The 16,442-nt window shown below is 36.4% G+C and overlaps 1 protein-coding gene and 1 pseudogene across 7 annotated transcripts in view; both read right to left on the reverse strand.

Annotated features, from left to right (window-relative positions):
- The window catches only part of Jmjd1c (jumonji domain containing 1C), a 184,899-nt gene that overhangs the window by 39,586 nt on the left and 128,871 nt on the right, over positions 1-16,442 (reverse strand). For 3 of the 7 annotated variants that reach the window (XM_013156723.2, XM_063239542.1, XM_063239543.1), the window contains 5 exons: positions 8,368-8,473; positions 5,507-5,631; positions 3,868-4,011; positions 3,581-3,773; positions 1,814-3,489 (listed from right to left, as the gene is read on the reverse strand). In XM_013156723.2, coding sequence (XP_013012177.2) covers positions 1,814-3,489; positions 3,581-3,773; positions 3,868-4,011; positions 5,507-5,631; positions 8,368-8,473 — 2,244 coding nt within the window. Of the gene's footprint in view, positions 1-1,813; positions 3,490-3,580; positions 3,774-3,863; positions 4,012-5,506; positions 5,632-8,367; positions 8,474-15,607; positions 15,659-16,442 lie in introns of those variants that run through there. The other 4 variants (XM_063239540.1, XM_063239544.1, XM_063239541.1 and 1 more) reach the window with 4 other exon arrangements.
- LOC111757943 (josephin-1-like) lies at positions 11,537-12,874 on the reverse strand (annotated as a pseudogene).

A 16,442-nucleotide genomic window follows, 5' to 3' on the forward strand; every position in this document is an offset into this window, starting at 1 on the left:
CATGACCATGGCTTATGTCATTATGGCTGTTCGTAAAAACTGCTGGCATGACCAGCATCCTTGCACCTGCTGGCATCACTCATGCTGTATGCTTGCCAATCTTAACTATGCAGTATAGATCTTGCCCAACCTCAAAAGGGTGTCAAAAAAGCCACACAACATTAAAAAGGAGCTAAAGAAATTTTCACTGCAACAATATTCAGAAATCAAGAGGTAGAGCAACTAAAACATTCACTGACAAAATAAATACAAAAATTGTGGTGGGTTGGAAAAGAAACAGTGGTATAATGTTTGCCTGACATGCATGAGAAAGTTAAGTTCAATTTTCCAGTACTGTCAAAAAAGTAAGGAAGGTAGGGAACACGGTATGCAGGTGCTCATGAGTGTGTGCATGCACGCACACACACACAAGGTACTATGTAACCATACCCTGGTGCGGTGGGACACACCGGGCTATAATCTCAGCACTCAGGAGGCTGAGGCAGGTGGTGAATGAGAATTAAAGAACACTGAGCTACACAGTGAATTCAGGTTAGCTTAAATTACAAAGCAAAAACCTGTGAAAAAAACAAACACAAAATATAACTGCAAAGAAAAAGGGTAGTTACATGGGACAACATAGATGAAGCTTGAAGAAATTATGCTAAACAAAATAAGCCAGTAACAAAAAGACAAGTACTGCACAATTTTACACATATGAAAGACCTAAACAAGTCAAATATCATACAGTTGAAAACCGTTGAGGAAGGTAGTTTTTAAGTATTAGTGGGAGGGGAATGAAATGCCTAATGAGTATAGTTTCAATTCTATGAGATGGAAAAATTCTATAGTTCTGTTGCACAACACTTGACAATGGTTAAGATCTGTTGGGGACCACTATCTTATAAATTGAGGCTAGGGCCTGTGATGCGACACTCAAGGGCAAGATTACATCAGTCTACAATCACTCCCACTCTGATCCTCATCAACTTAAGATCATCATCAGTTTAAGATTACCACTGTGTTTCAAGTCATCTGATATGCTTTCCAATTATACACCCAATAAAAAGTGGCTAGCCTGGATTATCAAGGTCTCTGTCCATCCCAAGGCACTGACCGCCTAGCATCCCTAAAACGCATTACTAAATGGGTCTGTTTCTTAATTCTTTGGCTTTTTTCTTATTTCTTAGTCTGTACCTTTCTGTACAGTCAGTGGGAGATCTTGGCTAGATGCCCGATAAGGATGGCAAATTTAATACATTTTTAACCACTAAAACCAAAAATGTGTTTCAAAGATTTGAGAATGATATCTGAAGAGAATTAGTGTAATGTATTATTAAAATAATACATTCGGATGGAGTATATAGCATCTTTTAATGAATAATTTGATCAAGGACCTTACAATTCTATGTTAACTTTGACCAACAAATTTCACTTCTAGGAATTTAAATGTAAAAAATAATTATCAATATAGACCAGTGATGGTGAACCAAGAATAGGCATGTCACAGTGGGCTATCTGTATCACTGAAAGCTCTACAGGGCTCACCACCACTGACACAGACCATGAATCTAAATCTATAAAAAAAAAAAAAAAAAAAAAAAATATATATATATATATATATATATATATATATATATGGTTTTACTTCTTTAAAACATCTACCTTTTGTAAACAAGATTTTCTAAGGTTATTAAGCACCTGGAAAAATAGCCATCTAAAAATCCTGATATATTTTGTAATAGGAAATGATCTTTAAAAAAATGGGATACTGCAAAACCATCTGGACATGTTAATAAATATACATTGCATGTGGCAAACCAGTGTCACTTACTCTCCTTAATGAAGCTTCAGCATTAACTGCATTTTCTGGATGAACCCACTTAGAAGAAGGCAGACCAAGTCCTGAGTATGTGTGTGTGCCATTTGGATACTGCCAAATAATTGGATAAAGTCCAAGCTGATTATATGAAGCAGAAGGATGGGCTTGTCCAAGAAGATGAGGTGACTGATGCTGTAACAACTGTTGTTGCTGCTGGTGTGCTAGGGCTAAGTGGCTCAAGCTACTGGCATGAGCACTCTCTAGGCGTGGGTGGCCACCAAGTAAGGAGGCAGTAGGCACTCCTGGTAACACAGTGGGAAGTAAATGAGGGTGATGAACAGAATGGTGGGGACCACTAGTCAGAGGATGAGTGTTAATGGTAGGTAATGGAGTTTGACTGGATGATCCAGCTAGTAAGTGGGGTGCAGGAGTTAAGGCAGGGTGATGAGTACCTGGATTCAAACAGGTTCTATGGGATGACGAATGAAGAGGGAAAGGATGATGGCTTAAGAAAGGTGAAATGTGATTAGCTCCTGTTTCTGATCCAACAAGAGCAGGATCTCTATAAACTGTGAAATGCTCATTTTTATCAATGATAAGAGGGCTCTTTGTTGTTTCCAATGTACTGCCTCTAGTAGAAACTGGATGAAAACTGCATCTTGATAAATCATGTTCTATCTTATTTGTCAGTCTTCTTTCACCAGCAACTTGGCTGTTTGCATAAGTTGCCTTCGACTTCACAGATTCAGGAGAATGGGTAATCTTCGGCTTAACAACTTCAGGTGAGGAACTGGATTTAGTCTTGTGAGTGTCTACTGAAGTGTTTAGTTTAGATTTTGTAGTTTCTGGGGGTGGACTCCGCTTATGAAGGTTATCTTCTGTGACAGGAACTGCATTTAAAGAAGACATGTATGAGACATAATGATTTTTTTCTTTCTCCAGGTGCAGGTGATCACTTCCTGAAGCAGCATTTATAATGGCGGATTGGGTTAAATCTACTTTAACTACATCACTGACCCAGCTGGGGTCAGAATCTTGTTTGGCTGTTTCCAAGCATTTTGTACTTGTAACTGAATGTTTGGGATCACTAACATTAGGATCCATTTTCTCAACTGTCTGGAGGCTGACAGTACTTGAGTTTTCCTGAGCCACCTTTTCTGAATTAGTGTCATTTGTAATATCGATAACACATTTTGGTGATGGTGGCCTCAATGTGAACTTCTCCTTTGGTAGTAATTCCACAGTATGTGTATTTTCCATATTTCGTTCTTGAAGAAGAACATCATTAGCATTACGATCAAGTGTAGGCTGTTCTGATGAATGGATAATCATTTTTTCTTGAAGCTGAGTATCAACAGACTTTCTTTTCTCTGCTTCCTCAAGTTTATCTTCCTGTATTTGAGCCCATGGAGGCTGGATATCCAATAGTGTCTCTTCTGCTTTCTCACTATCCTGAGATTTTCCTTCTTCGCCATTGATCCTTGAAGTGTTTTTATTTTTCAAATCATGTTCTGGCTTTTGCTCTGAGGAATTATCCATTATTCTTTTATTTGAATTTTCTGAGTCACTGTTCTCAGAAAAGTCTGAAACATTGTCAGTCCGTAGTCTTTTCATACTCAGTTTCTTTTCATCTTCCTCAGGTTTCCTTCTTTTATTCATCAAGTGTTTGTTTTTACCTTTCGGATTTTCTGCAAGATTAAAAACAGAAGTTTTATTTTTCATATAGCACTAAATAAATACATTTTTGTTCTCATTAGTTTTTTAAAAAGCCGATATTACCTCCTCGTGATATATAATCATATTTTTCCTCTTTCATCTTTTCTTCATCTGGGATACTGCTATCTGAGCCCTTTCTCTTATTTGGACGAATATTTCTTTGTTGCTGTTGCTGGTGTGTATTCTGTTTTGGTACAGCAGCTTGAGAATTCATTGCTGGTCTGGGACTATTTACTTGGGCACGTGTGTAATGACCCTAAAAATAACCAACAATGATTTTTACATCAGATTCTAAATAGCCTATTAAGAGCAAATAATTTATTAAAACTTATTACCAGTAACATACATACGTGAACAGCGTTGATACTTTGACTGGCACGAGACCTTCGTCGTGATGTAATGCCAATATTTTCACCTTTTAACAAAGAGTGAACAACATCATCTAGAAAGGTCATTTGAACCATAGAAGGATCGACATTCTGTGGTTCGAGTACCTAATTCATGACAAAAAACAAAAACAAATTAAATCCAGTGAGCTAACCAGGATGTGGCACAATTTCTTTCCTTACTACAAAGAGTTACACGTCAACCTGTGATTTCTAATTTATAAGATACTATCATATTTACATAATGAATTTTAATCATCAAAAGTAAAAATTACTTTTAACATTTTCAAACTTGGTTTCAACTGTTAGCCAAGAATTAAGAATCAAATACCACTTATTGCAAGTATACCTTGAAAAACAGGAATAGAATTAATCAAGAATATAAACCCAAATACAGAGCAACAATACCACAGAAGAATATATATGTCAAGTTTACAAAATACATTTTAAAAATACTAATATATAAAATGAGAGTTTAGGGAAGAGAAATGTCAAACATTGTGTAACTTAATTTAAAAATTCAAGGCAATTTTGTACTTCCATTGAGAGGTAAAAGTTTGTCATCTTTTAAGGAAAAAAAAGGAGTTATACAATATAATTTATTAGACTTAACCAAAACCTTAACCAAAGTAATTAAATAAAGTATAAAAGAGCTCTATCAGATGGTCTCCAAAATCCACTTGGTAGGAAGACATAAATATCTACTTTTTGTACATAAATAACGAATTTAGAAGTGAGCATTTTTATCAAAAAGCTAGATCTTGAAATACTTCTCATATATAAAAATTAAATTGAGCATACTAACAATGAAATATGAGAACTATACGTGTCTTATTACCAAAGGAAAATACAGAGGGCTGCTGATGTGGCTTAATGGAGGGCACTCGTCTAGCATTCACTATGCTCTGAGTTCCTCAACACCACAGAGAGACAGAGACAGAAACAGAGAGACAGAGACCAACAGACAGCACTCAGATGAAAGAGAAGGAAGGGAAACATTTGGGACCATTTGGGAAGTATTTTTATTATTGGAAATACAAGCTGAAACTTTAAGAAAAAAGAGACAGGAGTGGTGGTGCATGTCTGTAAGACTAGCGCTCTGGAGGCTGAGGCAGGAAGGTCACGGTCAACTTGAGGCCAGCCTAGGATAGTGAGTTTAAGGACAGCCTGCATTACATAGCATGACTCTGTCTCAAAAAAAGAAAAAAATAAATAATAATAATAATAAAAAACACTTAAAAGACGCCTCCCCAAATAAATACAGACTGAGCAACTATGATGATGCTAATTCAGGAACTGATTTTATCAGTGCTGAAATGAATGACATCAGCATCACCCTCTGACCTGAAATGAGATCCATGTAATGAGGTATATTTAAATTTTAAGGATTACATGGCTAAAAACTCTAGAGATGAAAATTATTTACTAACTGATGATATATTTTTTAGCATAGAATTATTTGTACTGTAAAAAGCCTTTCTTGAAGAATATTGGCGGGGGGGCTAAGAACGTAAAGCTCAGTGGCAGAGCATGTATGTGCTGCTTTGCATGTGCAAGGGCCTGGGTTCGATCCCTAGCACCAAAAATAGTTTAAACTATTTACCTGATCATTCATAACGATCATGGTGCGGGTGAAGAGATCATGATGAGTAATTATGCCAGTAAACCACTGGGTGGCAGAGTCTTGTCTATATACCCTCACTCTGTATCCATTTAAGGAATAAGGACCTTCAAAAAAACACAGGAAGGAGGAATATATATATATACACACATATATATATACATGATAAATGGAAACATTTCCACCTATGAATTACCTTATCAGAGAAACATAAAATCTGTGTGACAGATGCATAAGAGATCCAAAGATCAGTAGTAGAAAGTATTTTAGAGACAAATATTCTTTGGCACAGATCATTTAGAAGTTTTCATTATACACACTATTAAATATACATACTTTCTGATCCAATGAAAATATTTTAAGACTGAAAAAATGTTTCTGGGATTAGGCATTAGTAGGAAGACAGAACAAAATATAAGGTTATAGTAGTCTGTTATTGTGGTAAGGTTACAAAGATGTTTAATTAGGTTCAAGTAAACGATTGGCTCCTAGAGTAAAATGAAATGGTAATTTAGAACTTGATGCCTAAGTCTCCCAATTGTTAGAACTTTATCATAAGCAATTTATTTCCTTCCTTCCTTTCATTGATTTATGTGTTACTACAGAATAAACTTTCATAATGAGCTATAATCCCAGTTCTTTGTAAATTTGAGACAGGATCTTCATAAACTGTTAAATTGCCCATAGTGGGTTTCTGATTACTAGGCTGACACTCTTCTAGATTTAACAGACTCAAAAGGCCAATTAATAGTTTTAATAGTTTTTGACAGTTAAGTTTTTTTGGTCAGTATCGGCCTAAAATATAAAATGTCTATGTAAAAAATATTCCATACACTGGGACACGCCTGTATTCTCAGTACTCGAGACGGCAGCAAGATCACCATGAATTTAAGACCAGCCTGGGCTGCAGAGTGAGTTCAAGGACAGCCTGAACTACAAGGTAAGATCCTTTCTCAAAATACAAAACAAAACAAAACAAAACTAAACTAAACAAAACATTCCATGAATCCTGGGGATGCAGCTCAGTGACACAGCCTTTGCACAGCATGTTCAAGGTCCCTGGTTTGACTCTCAGTACTGCTACCATAATCTATAAATTAAATACACTCACCTAGAAAAAACTGAAGATACTGATTTATACTTCAAGATAGATGGTATATATACTATTTTTGCACACAATTAATTACAAAGTCTTTTTGTAAACTAAGAAAAACGGTAAGTACATTACTTTTTCTTACTGATTTACGAAAAACTTACAAATTACATAAAATATGACCAGTTTTTCATTATTATGGAAGCATCTACATTGACTCGTTAAAATTTTAATACAAAACGGGAGCCTGCTTTACACATCAGGCCAAGAAGAATAAGGACTATTAATGCCTTGATCTTTTCTCCTCCCAGGATGAGGAAACAAGATTATGTTTTTAAAAACTAGTTTGGTATCTCTGACAAACTGTAAGGAGAAGAGAGAAAAGGCGGGAGAGGGTAACATATCAATCATCGTATTGTGTGGACATTTCCTGTATCCTTTATTTTTTAAAAAATAAAAGTGGCTGGGGCTGGGGATTTAGCTCAGCGGCATAAGTGCCTGCCTTGCAAGCAGGCAGTCGTGAGTTCAATCCCTGGTACCGGTAAAAAGGAAAAAGACAAAAAAGAAAAAAAAAAAAAGTGGCTGTGGTGGCTAGTAACTAATATCAGCACTCTGTGAGGCTGAGGCAGGAGAATTTGTTTAAAACATGTATAGAGTAAGTGATGTCTGAAATTTGATGGAAGCAAATGGGTGTGTAGGCAGGGCAGGACCAGCCACAGTTTACCTGTTGGAGCTGGGAGAGAATGACGCAAATTCACTGAAAGTTTATTTCTGTTTACGTTTTAAATTCCCTATACTAACTTCTAAAAAATACTTACATGCAAAAATCACAATACATAGATACTCTGCTGGCACATAGAACCATATAGAGCAAAACAGTCACATCCTTTTTTTTTGGTACTGGGGAATCGAACTCATGACCTTGCACTTGCCAGCCAGGCAGTCAAGCCACTGAGCTAAATCCCCAACCCCAACAGTCACAACTTTGAAACTATTTCTACTAATGCTTAATATCATGAATATTGAAGACTAAGGTAAATATGGAGATTCAACAATAAAATAGTGCTGGGCATGGTGACATACTCCTGTTTAATTACAGCACTTGTGAGGGTGAGGCAGGAAGATTGCAACAAATTTGAGGACAGCCTGGGCTACATAATGACATCAAAGTCAGGCTGAACTATTAGGAAGACCCTGCCCAACCCAACAATGCATGACATAATGTCTCACAAACTCTCTATCAATCACGTATGATTTGGGGCCAGAGATTTAGCTCAGTGATGCAGCACCTGCCTGGTAAGCGTGAGGTCCTGAGGTCAATTCCCAGGATCAAAATAAATAATTTTTAAAAAATATAAAATATGATTTTGCTGATATACCGACAATATTCTTGAAAGAAAATCAATTGTTTCTTCGGGTAATCTCTCCTCCAAACAATACCTTTTTCTCCAGGAAGGACATACCTATAGCATTCCATATTAAAGAATTTTGCCTGTCAATAAAATACTCATAGTTATAATTTCATGACAAGCATTTAGTTAAAATTAATTTAAACACTAGCAGAATTATAAACTTTCTATCAAAATTATGATTCAGCAATTATTTCCTCCCTGGATGGTATACAATTTAAATCATCAGACTGGGTCTTCTATTTGTATTGCATGTAATTGAATAACCAAAGGCAAATATGGGAAGTTGCCTAGTTCCAGATGATGATAATGATGAAAATGCGTAAGTTCAAAATATTTACCTTGCATAAAAATCTCCTGAACCTTTTGTTCCTTTACCCAGACTTTCACTTCCTCATGAAGTTGCGGGTTGTCCCTGAGAACTGGGTTTAGGCTGTCTATGTCGTCCTAGAATTACAATTGAAAGAAAAGAGCCACATTACGTTTCTTAACATTATTGCTACTAACTTCTTTCATCCTATATGTTCTAAATACTTAAGAAAGTTTTCTGACCTAAATGTATATAAAAACCACAAATTCATAAATTTTGGCTCATTAGTAATTACACGATAAAGTATAACAAATCTGTGGCAAGATCTGATCTTCATAAGAATAATACTATAGTTGAAATTTGAAATTTAGTAATGTGTTTTCTAACTTTTAAAGTATTGTATCATCTTAATCCAATTCAGCTTTTAAAAAATTTTAGAGTTTTAAGTAATATACAAACTAAAGATCACCAAGCCATTCAGGTTGGTGACACAAGAACTGAGCATCTGGAGTGACAAGGCATTACATAAAACTGCTTGTCTGTAATTCTAAAATTATAGGATTTGGAATTACTAGATTTTTTTATTTACTGTCTGGATTGAAATATCAAATTCAGTTTTACCAACCTCTTTGACCAGTAACTTAAATGTTAGGATTTTATTTTTTCAAGCCACTGTTAAAACATCCAGGGAATTAAAATTAATTATTAATGCTATTATCCTCTTAAAGTAGATCTAGGCAGAGAAACAATTATAGTTACATATCTTCCCACAATCAGTATCTCAAAGCTCTTTTGTTACTAGCTGCAAACCACCTAGAGTTAACTGGGAAATACAACAAAGCAGCACTACAAATTTACAAGTATTTTAAGAGTGGACTAGCAAATCATAGAAACCAGCGAATAAAAAGGAACTAAATCATGGGAATTATAGCAAGTGAATAAAAGTACTCTAACAATTTTTAAATACCAAAATGTGGCCAACTCCAAAGACCATGAAGTAAGCAGATCATAGTTCATTACTTGTTACAAAGCCAATCTAAGATTTTCTTTCTTATGTATTTAAGACACTAGTTTTCTTGGGGGGTAGGGATAATACTGTGACAAACATTCTATCTGCTGTCTTTTAATCCTATAAGGGCTTGTTCCAAGGATTGGTTTTTGTAATACACACAGCAATGCTATTAAAGGGCACACATGGTAGTACATGCCTGTATGGGTTCAAGGCTAGCTTGAGCTTGAACTACACAGGCAAGGACCTGTCTCAAAAATCAAAACAAAAACAAACAAAAATGCTATTAAAGGAGAAGGAAATATTGCAGAGGAAAAGTATCATTAAAAAGTAGGCAAAATCTATCATTTTGAAAAAAATGCCCGTATCTTTTTGTAAAGAAACTGTCTAGCAATTCCATTTTCCCACGTTCTGCCTTATGCTACAGGGGATAGAACTACAAGCTCCTCTGTTCAATTCTAAAATAATAACAACAAAATGATATATTTAATCTCATTTTAAGGAGAAAATATGAAAAGTTCTATCAGGTTGTTATAAACCAGCTGACAGTCTAGTATGACAAATACAATAGCAAACCATTCCTCCCCACATAGACTTTTATCAATATTTGATTACATAAAATATATCTTTTGCAAACAAACGGAGCATAAGGCCAAAAACAAGAAAAGAAAAAAAAAAAAAAAAAAAAAAAAAGCAAGAAAAGTCTCCTCTTACTGATTATCAGTGTCGGGTTAGCTCCCTTGCTTAAGAGAGTGTGTCTTTTTGTCCCTGGGCATCAGCATAGGTCTCCATTCCTAACTGGGTATGAATAGGAAAACCAGCCCTGATGTGTTTAAATCTACAGATTCCACTGGCTCATGAACTCCAGGAGCACAGGACTCTTTTGAAGTGCCATTCACATAGGCTCAAGCAGATCTGTGGAGAGGAGTTTCCTCCTCTGTCCAGGAAATGGCTTACTATCACTGATAGTACTAAAGGAGTCATGGTCCTGCTCGCAACAAACAGCCAGGTTGGATGTTAACAGCAAGGCTGGTATGACTGGAATGTAACTGTGCAGGGATAAAGAGCCCCCTGTGATGCCAAGCAGTTCTAGTGTAGAAAACAACATACAGGAAACCATGACAGTTGCTGAGAGGGTATAATCCAGCTGCTGCTTAGGATCTCATTACCAACTAAAAAGACAGCCTTGACAGATTGAAGATACATGTCCAGAAAAAGTGTTGGTTGTTAACACATACTCCAGTCACAGTGGGGAGCAACACCTAGCCCTTCATGAAGTTCACTAAGAACTGATGTGTAACTTCCAGGCTGGTTCTACTGCTGAATAGAACTCTGGCCACTGTGGCAGCCCTCAGATCTGCAAAGGCCATGGATGTGAAAGGCACTCCAAGAGGAGTATTTCAAGAGATAGAGGTGGGTCAGTCAAGTTGATTTGTAAAGGAAACTACCTAAAGATGACAAACCCAGATGCTACAACAGTGTACATAACTACCCAACTTAACTATGCTTCTTATCACTATAGTCCTTAAACTCTTGAGTTCAACTTTATGTTACTTTTCTTACCTACTTCTGTCCCCAACTACTGGAATTTGACATTAAGGATAGACTTTTCTTCTGTTTTGTCAGTGGGATTAAGTATGAAAATTGAAATTTTCTTTATCTTTTGCCCCAGAGCCTCCTAAATCAATGTAGTAATAATAAGCCAAAAGTGGAGTGAAGGAAAAGAGTCTTCCCACATCTGTTCCAATTTGGTTTTAGCCTTTCTCTCTTGGCCATGTATCTTGCTATATAATACTGTGCGATTTAGCTAGCTGGCTTGGAATATTACATAACTTTTGATTAAAAACCCCTAGACTGACCACAAACCACCTGTAAAAATTGGACAGCAAATGGTGTTAAGGAACCCAGCTGCTGTGGCACATGGTATCATTTTGAGCTTTGGGAGACCATTTCCTGAAAGATAATGATATAAGGGCCTTTCAGACAGTCTCCGGGTTTTGCATGTACTATGTTTTCATACCCACAGATGCTATAGCAGAGGAAAGCATCTTTAGTGAACCTGGTGTCAGGTCCTTATAGAAAGGAGAAAACAGCTAGCACCTATTCTGTCTTCTCTCTCAACTAAAACAAAGGCTTCCGAGTGCCTGCCCTCAGCACTTCAGATTCCCTATCTTGCTTCCTCAGACACAGGCTATATGGTGTGGTTCTTTTTAATCAGTCCACACCTGATGAGATATGAGTAAGTAGCCAGCAGATTCACTACCAAAACCAAGCATATCACAGAGCTGTGGAGGGTTAGGCGAGGGGCAGGTTGGGCAGAATTCTTTCTGATACTATCAGCAGGAGTTGACTTTTTTCCTCACAAATGGTTTGGCAATTTCCTAAGTTTGCTCTGTCTCCAATTCACTCTGGCATCTTGTATTTGGAAAAAAGGATCTAGTATGCGTTCCACACCACTTGGATGAAGATCTAATACTGCCTTTTGGGAAGCAATTTGAGGGATCTCCAGTATAAGGAGGGCAGATTCATGATGATGCCTGTTACATTACAGCAACAGCACCAACTTCCCAGTGATTGTCCCATCAAAAGGCTTCACAGCCTGTAGTCTGAAGTGCTGCCATAATACCTTTCATATTAATAGTTAACATTTCCCAGCATGTTTTCCTTGTGTGATATCACCATGGTGTCTGGAGACAACCTCTGGACAATTTCCTGCAATTATTTCTTGCCTGAAGCTATTGAGGGTGTGGAGGCCACAATGTTCCCTACTTTGTTTCTCATAGTATATCTGTGGGATGCTTCCTCTGGCAGCTCCAAGAATTCAGATTTGGCCTTGTCTCATATGAGTAAAGGCAACTCATGCTCTTTGCTTTAGGTGCTAAAGCCATGAAAATACTCCACTGTTCTCTCCTGAGAAAGATGTGAGATTCTCAGTCTTTAAAGAATTCCTGAAGTCCACCTTGTTCTTCAGTGTTCACGATGTATGCTTTGTCACTGGGAGAAAAGGTTGGAATCAAAAGGAAAACAAAAACCCAATTCTTCTCAACACAAAAATAACATTTAGATTAGTTTATATCACTACTTTCTGTCAAAGTACAGGATTTAAAAGACAGTAATATAGAATATAAGACCTTGTTGCTCTTTTCCTATTCTCCAGAAGAACACTATTTCCCTGCTGTGTTTATCTCTGCAAACTGTCAAACAAGCTTCAAAGCAGGTGGACTAATTCTGAACTGGTCACATTTACTCTTATCTTTCAAATTATCATGCCACTAAATCAACATACAAGGCCTAGCTTGTGGATAAAATTCAATTTCAGCAGCTAAATGGCAGGCTGTGCTGGAAACTCTGGGCAGCGCCTCATCCCTCTGGCAGAGTGGCAAGGTAGAGAAGCTTTCACCAACACCCCTAGCACTGATTCATCAAGACAACTCTCCTGAGCAGGCAGCCACTGGGACCAGGTAGGCAGGGTCACCTGAGCATGACTTAAGTGACCAGAAAACTCTTTTCTAGGGAGAACTATGACCATTTTTAGACAGTCCCGATAGTTATAAATTCTTTTTAAGTCATCCTCATTTTAATTTCCACACATACCTACACAAACAGGCATTATTTATAAACTGTTTTTTTTTTTTGATAAGGGCATTGAATTCACTTTGTGTTTGCCACGCAAGTGCCTGTGTCTCCGAGCTATATTGTTGCCTATAGCATGCCTGCAATCCTAGCACTCAGTAGTCTGAGGCAGGAGAACTGCTTCAAGTTTGAGGTTAGCCTGGGCTACAAAGTAAGTTCACGGCCAGGCTGAACCAGCCAGAGTAAAACTTTATCTCAAAACAAACAAACACACACCACCAAGAAGTATCAAATTCTTAAATTATCTTTGGTACTAAATGACAATGCATAATTAAAACCCACTAAAAATTTTCTAACACACTACCTGAATTAAGACAAGCAAGCCACTGTTGAACTTTTCCACACTATATATAGTATTTTGAAAGTTTAATGCGGTTCAGTTAAATCATCACACCTGTTTTAAACAGACTCAAATGGTTAAATCAGTGAATCCTCAAACAGTCAACTGATGTTTCTTTTTTCCCCCCCAGTGTCTTGTCCTGAACAATCCTGTAAAGATATTAAAAATTTACAAGGCCATGAAGGTGACTTACAGAGAGGACAAAATTAGGGATCTGTAATTAAAAACTAGCTATGAATGAATATTTACTATCTTTACAGAAAGCCAAAAGTTTCAGTTGTGTCTTGAGCTTCTGAGAGATTAAAAACGTTTTCTCTAAGGCAAGTCTCCCAGATAATGAAGAAACAGCATTCTCATGAACCTCCTCTTCTCTATATACTGCTTTCTATTTGAACTGCTAGTTATAACCTCCAGCAAATGGGAAAGATGGGTTCATTGAGATATACCATCTTAGAAACTTACATAGAAAACATGAAGAAGTTTGGCATCTTAAATGAGCTATTTCACTATATTTGTTGTTCCTTGTACAGACACATTACCAAGCTCTAAGTGAATATTAGTTGGGTACATAGTGAAAACAGTAACACAAAAACAGCTCACATGACTGTGCCTTTAACTACTGCAAAGCTATGCTGGGTATTTTCCACACTTACTTACCCACTTATTTACTTAGTTATTTTTGAGACAAGGTCTCACTATGTAATTCAGACCCACTATGTAGCCCTGACTAGCCTCAATTTCAAAGGAATCCATTTGTCTCAGCCTCCCAAGTGCTGAGATTACATGCACTGGCCATCTCTGGCCATACATTATCAATTTTAGCAATAAGTTTGTGGGTTGAAACTATATGCTTTTTATGTACTGTAGTCCAGGTGCAGAATCAGGAAATGACCGAGAAAAGCAAACAACTGAACGGTATTAGGTGAAAGCTCTCTTTCTCTAACCTAATAGTAGTTATATGAAAATCCATGCAAAACAATACTAAATACTTGTTGGAAAGGAGACTTAAGGTGGTAAACTCATACAATTTTATAATCAAAACGCATAAAAAAAGAAACTATGTTCAATGATATGCCTTAGTCATGATGTAAAAAGCTGCAAATGCTGTGTTTCTAGTTTGTCAAATTTAAAAACCCAATTAAATAGTATAAAATCAGAGTACTAAAATATTCAGATATGTACAACTGGGTTTAATAACAGCAATATTAAGTGTTCAAACACACATATTTCCTAAGATAGTAAGGTGCAACATTACTGTGTTCCTTACCAATTCAAGAAATATATTTGTAACTAGTGACAGATGAGCCAGCAAAGACATACATTAAGAATATACCAATGGGGCTGGGGATTTAGCTCAGCAGCATAAGCGCCTTGCAAGTAGGCAGTCATGAGTTCGATCCCTGGTACCGATAAAAACGAAAAAGACAAAAAAAAAAAAAAAAAAAAAAAAAAAAAAGAATATACCAATGGGGCTGGGGATTTAGCTCAATGGCATAAGTGCCTGCCCAGCAGGCACGAGGTCATGAGTTCGATCCCCGGTACTGTACCGCAAAAAAAAAAAAAAAAAGAATATACCAATGGTTAGTTTGTATCTCAGCAACTAAACTTACTGTTTTACAATTTTAAGAGATTTGCCCTAACGCCCAAATTGATTGTAGAATAATGCTTCCATTTTTGAAATGGGGGTAAAAATCCACAGAAGTGGAGGCATTTCTTCTCCAGTTATTTCTGTATAATTTCTGACAATGGTTTGCTACTTACTTTCAAAGTGACACTCATATATCCTAAACAATGGAATGACTATTCTCTCTCCAATTAAAACACTCTTGACCATTATGTGGCATCTTGTGAACTTTTTAAATTCTTAAAATATATCACATAAATTCCCCCTGCACAAACATCTTTCATTGTATTTTATGCAAGTTATCATAAAAGCAATTATTTCTATTTTTAACATCGGATTAAATGATGGAACATGTTTTGTCACACCAGTCTTGTCACAGTCATAAACTTAAATTCATGGTTACCAAAACTACAGCTGTCCTATTGAGTATTACATACAGGTCAAAGGGCTGGGGTTTTAGCACTATCCTTACCTACATGGCCCTGGGTTCAACTCCCAGAACAAAACACAAAGCAAAAAAATTGTATCACTTATTGACACACCCCATTTTGTATAACTAATACATATTTGCTCAGATTGAAAACCCACAAAGTCTGAAAGATAGAATAGATGTCCTCAAAAAGTACAGCTGTCTATAACATTTGCAGTTTAGGGCTGGGGTTTACCTCAGGAGCATAAGCGCCTGCCTTGCAAGCGCACAGTCTTGAGTTCCATACCTGGTACCGATTAAAAAAAAAAACAAACAAAAAAAAATTTGTAGTTTAATTAAACGCAGGTACAACTGAAGGTTTCCATATATTTTCATGATTCAATATGAAGTTAGCAAACTTTTTTTGTAAGGGTCCAGAGTGTAAACATGTTTGGGACCAAGAGTATATATGTTAATATACATGATTTGAGCTATGAATTGCATTCATAATGGTTGTTTATAGGACAATAAACATTTAACATAACACATAAAATCTCCAGTTAGGTGTCAAGGTTGAAAAGAGTTTCCTCTCCCCTACCTCATGGAAAGGTAACTCTTTGGGATGAATAAAATCAATTACATCACTTACAGTGTATCCTAAGGAACGAATGTTCATTTAAAAAAACAAAAGGGGAAAGAAAAAGTCGGAATAGGGAGAAATAATCCTGACTTTATGCTCTAGGAAAAATGATTCATGCTTTCTGCTACAGAGGGTTAATGCTGTTACTCCTAAAATACACTCTTCTTTGGGGTTAGAAAATGAATTGCTTCATTCCCAGCCCTTAAATATTCTTTTTTAAAAAGGTTTACATTACCTTTTCATTCTTGAGGATCACTGACAAAATACATATTTAAGGCACACAACATCATGTTTTGATATATATGTTGTATGACTAACCACAATCAAGTTCATTAACATTTTACTCATCACTTCACCTACTCATTCTGGTGCCTAAAATATGTACAATATAACTCAATCTGTATTGTCAATTTTATTGATTTAATTTTTTTTACAATAGATAGTAGGATAA

The sequence above is a fragment of the Cavia porcellus genome, unplaced genomic scaffold (genome assembly GCF_034190915.1).
Source record: "Cavia porcellus strain 051 isolate PalLab524CR breed Dunkin Hartley unplaced genomic scaffold, mCavPor4.1 scaffold_28, whole genome shotgun sequence".
NCBI lineage: Eukaryota > Metazoa > Chordata > Mammalia > Rodentia > Caviidae > Cavia > Cavia porcellus.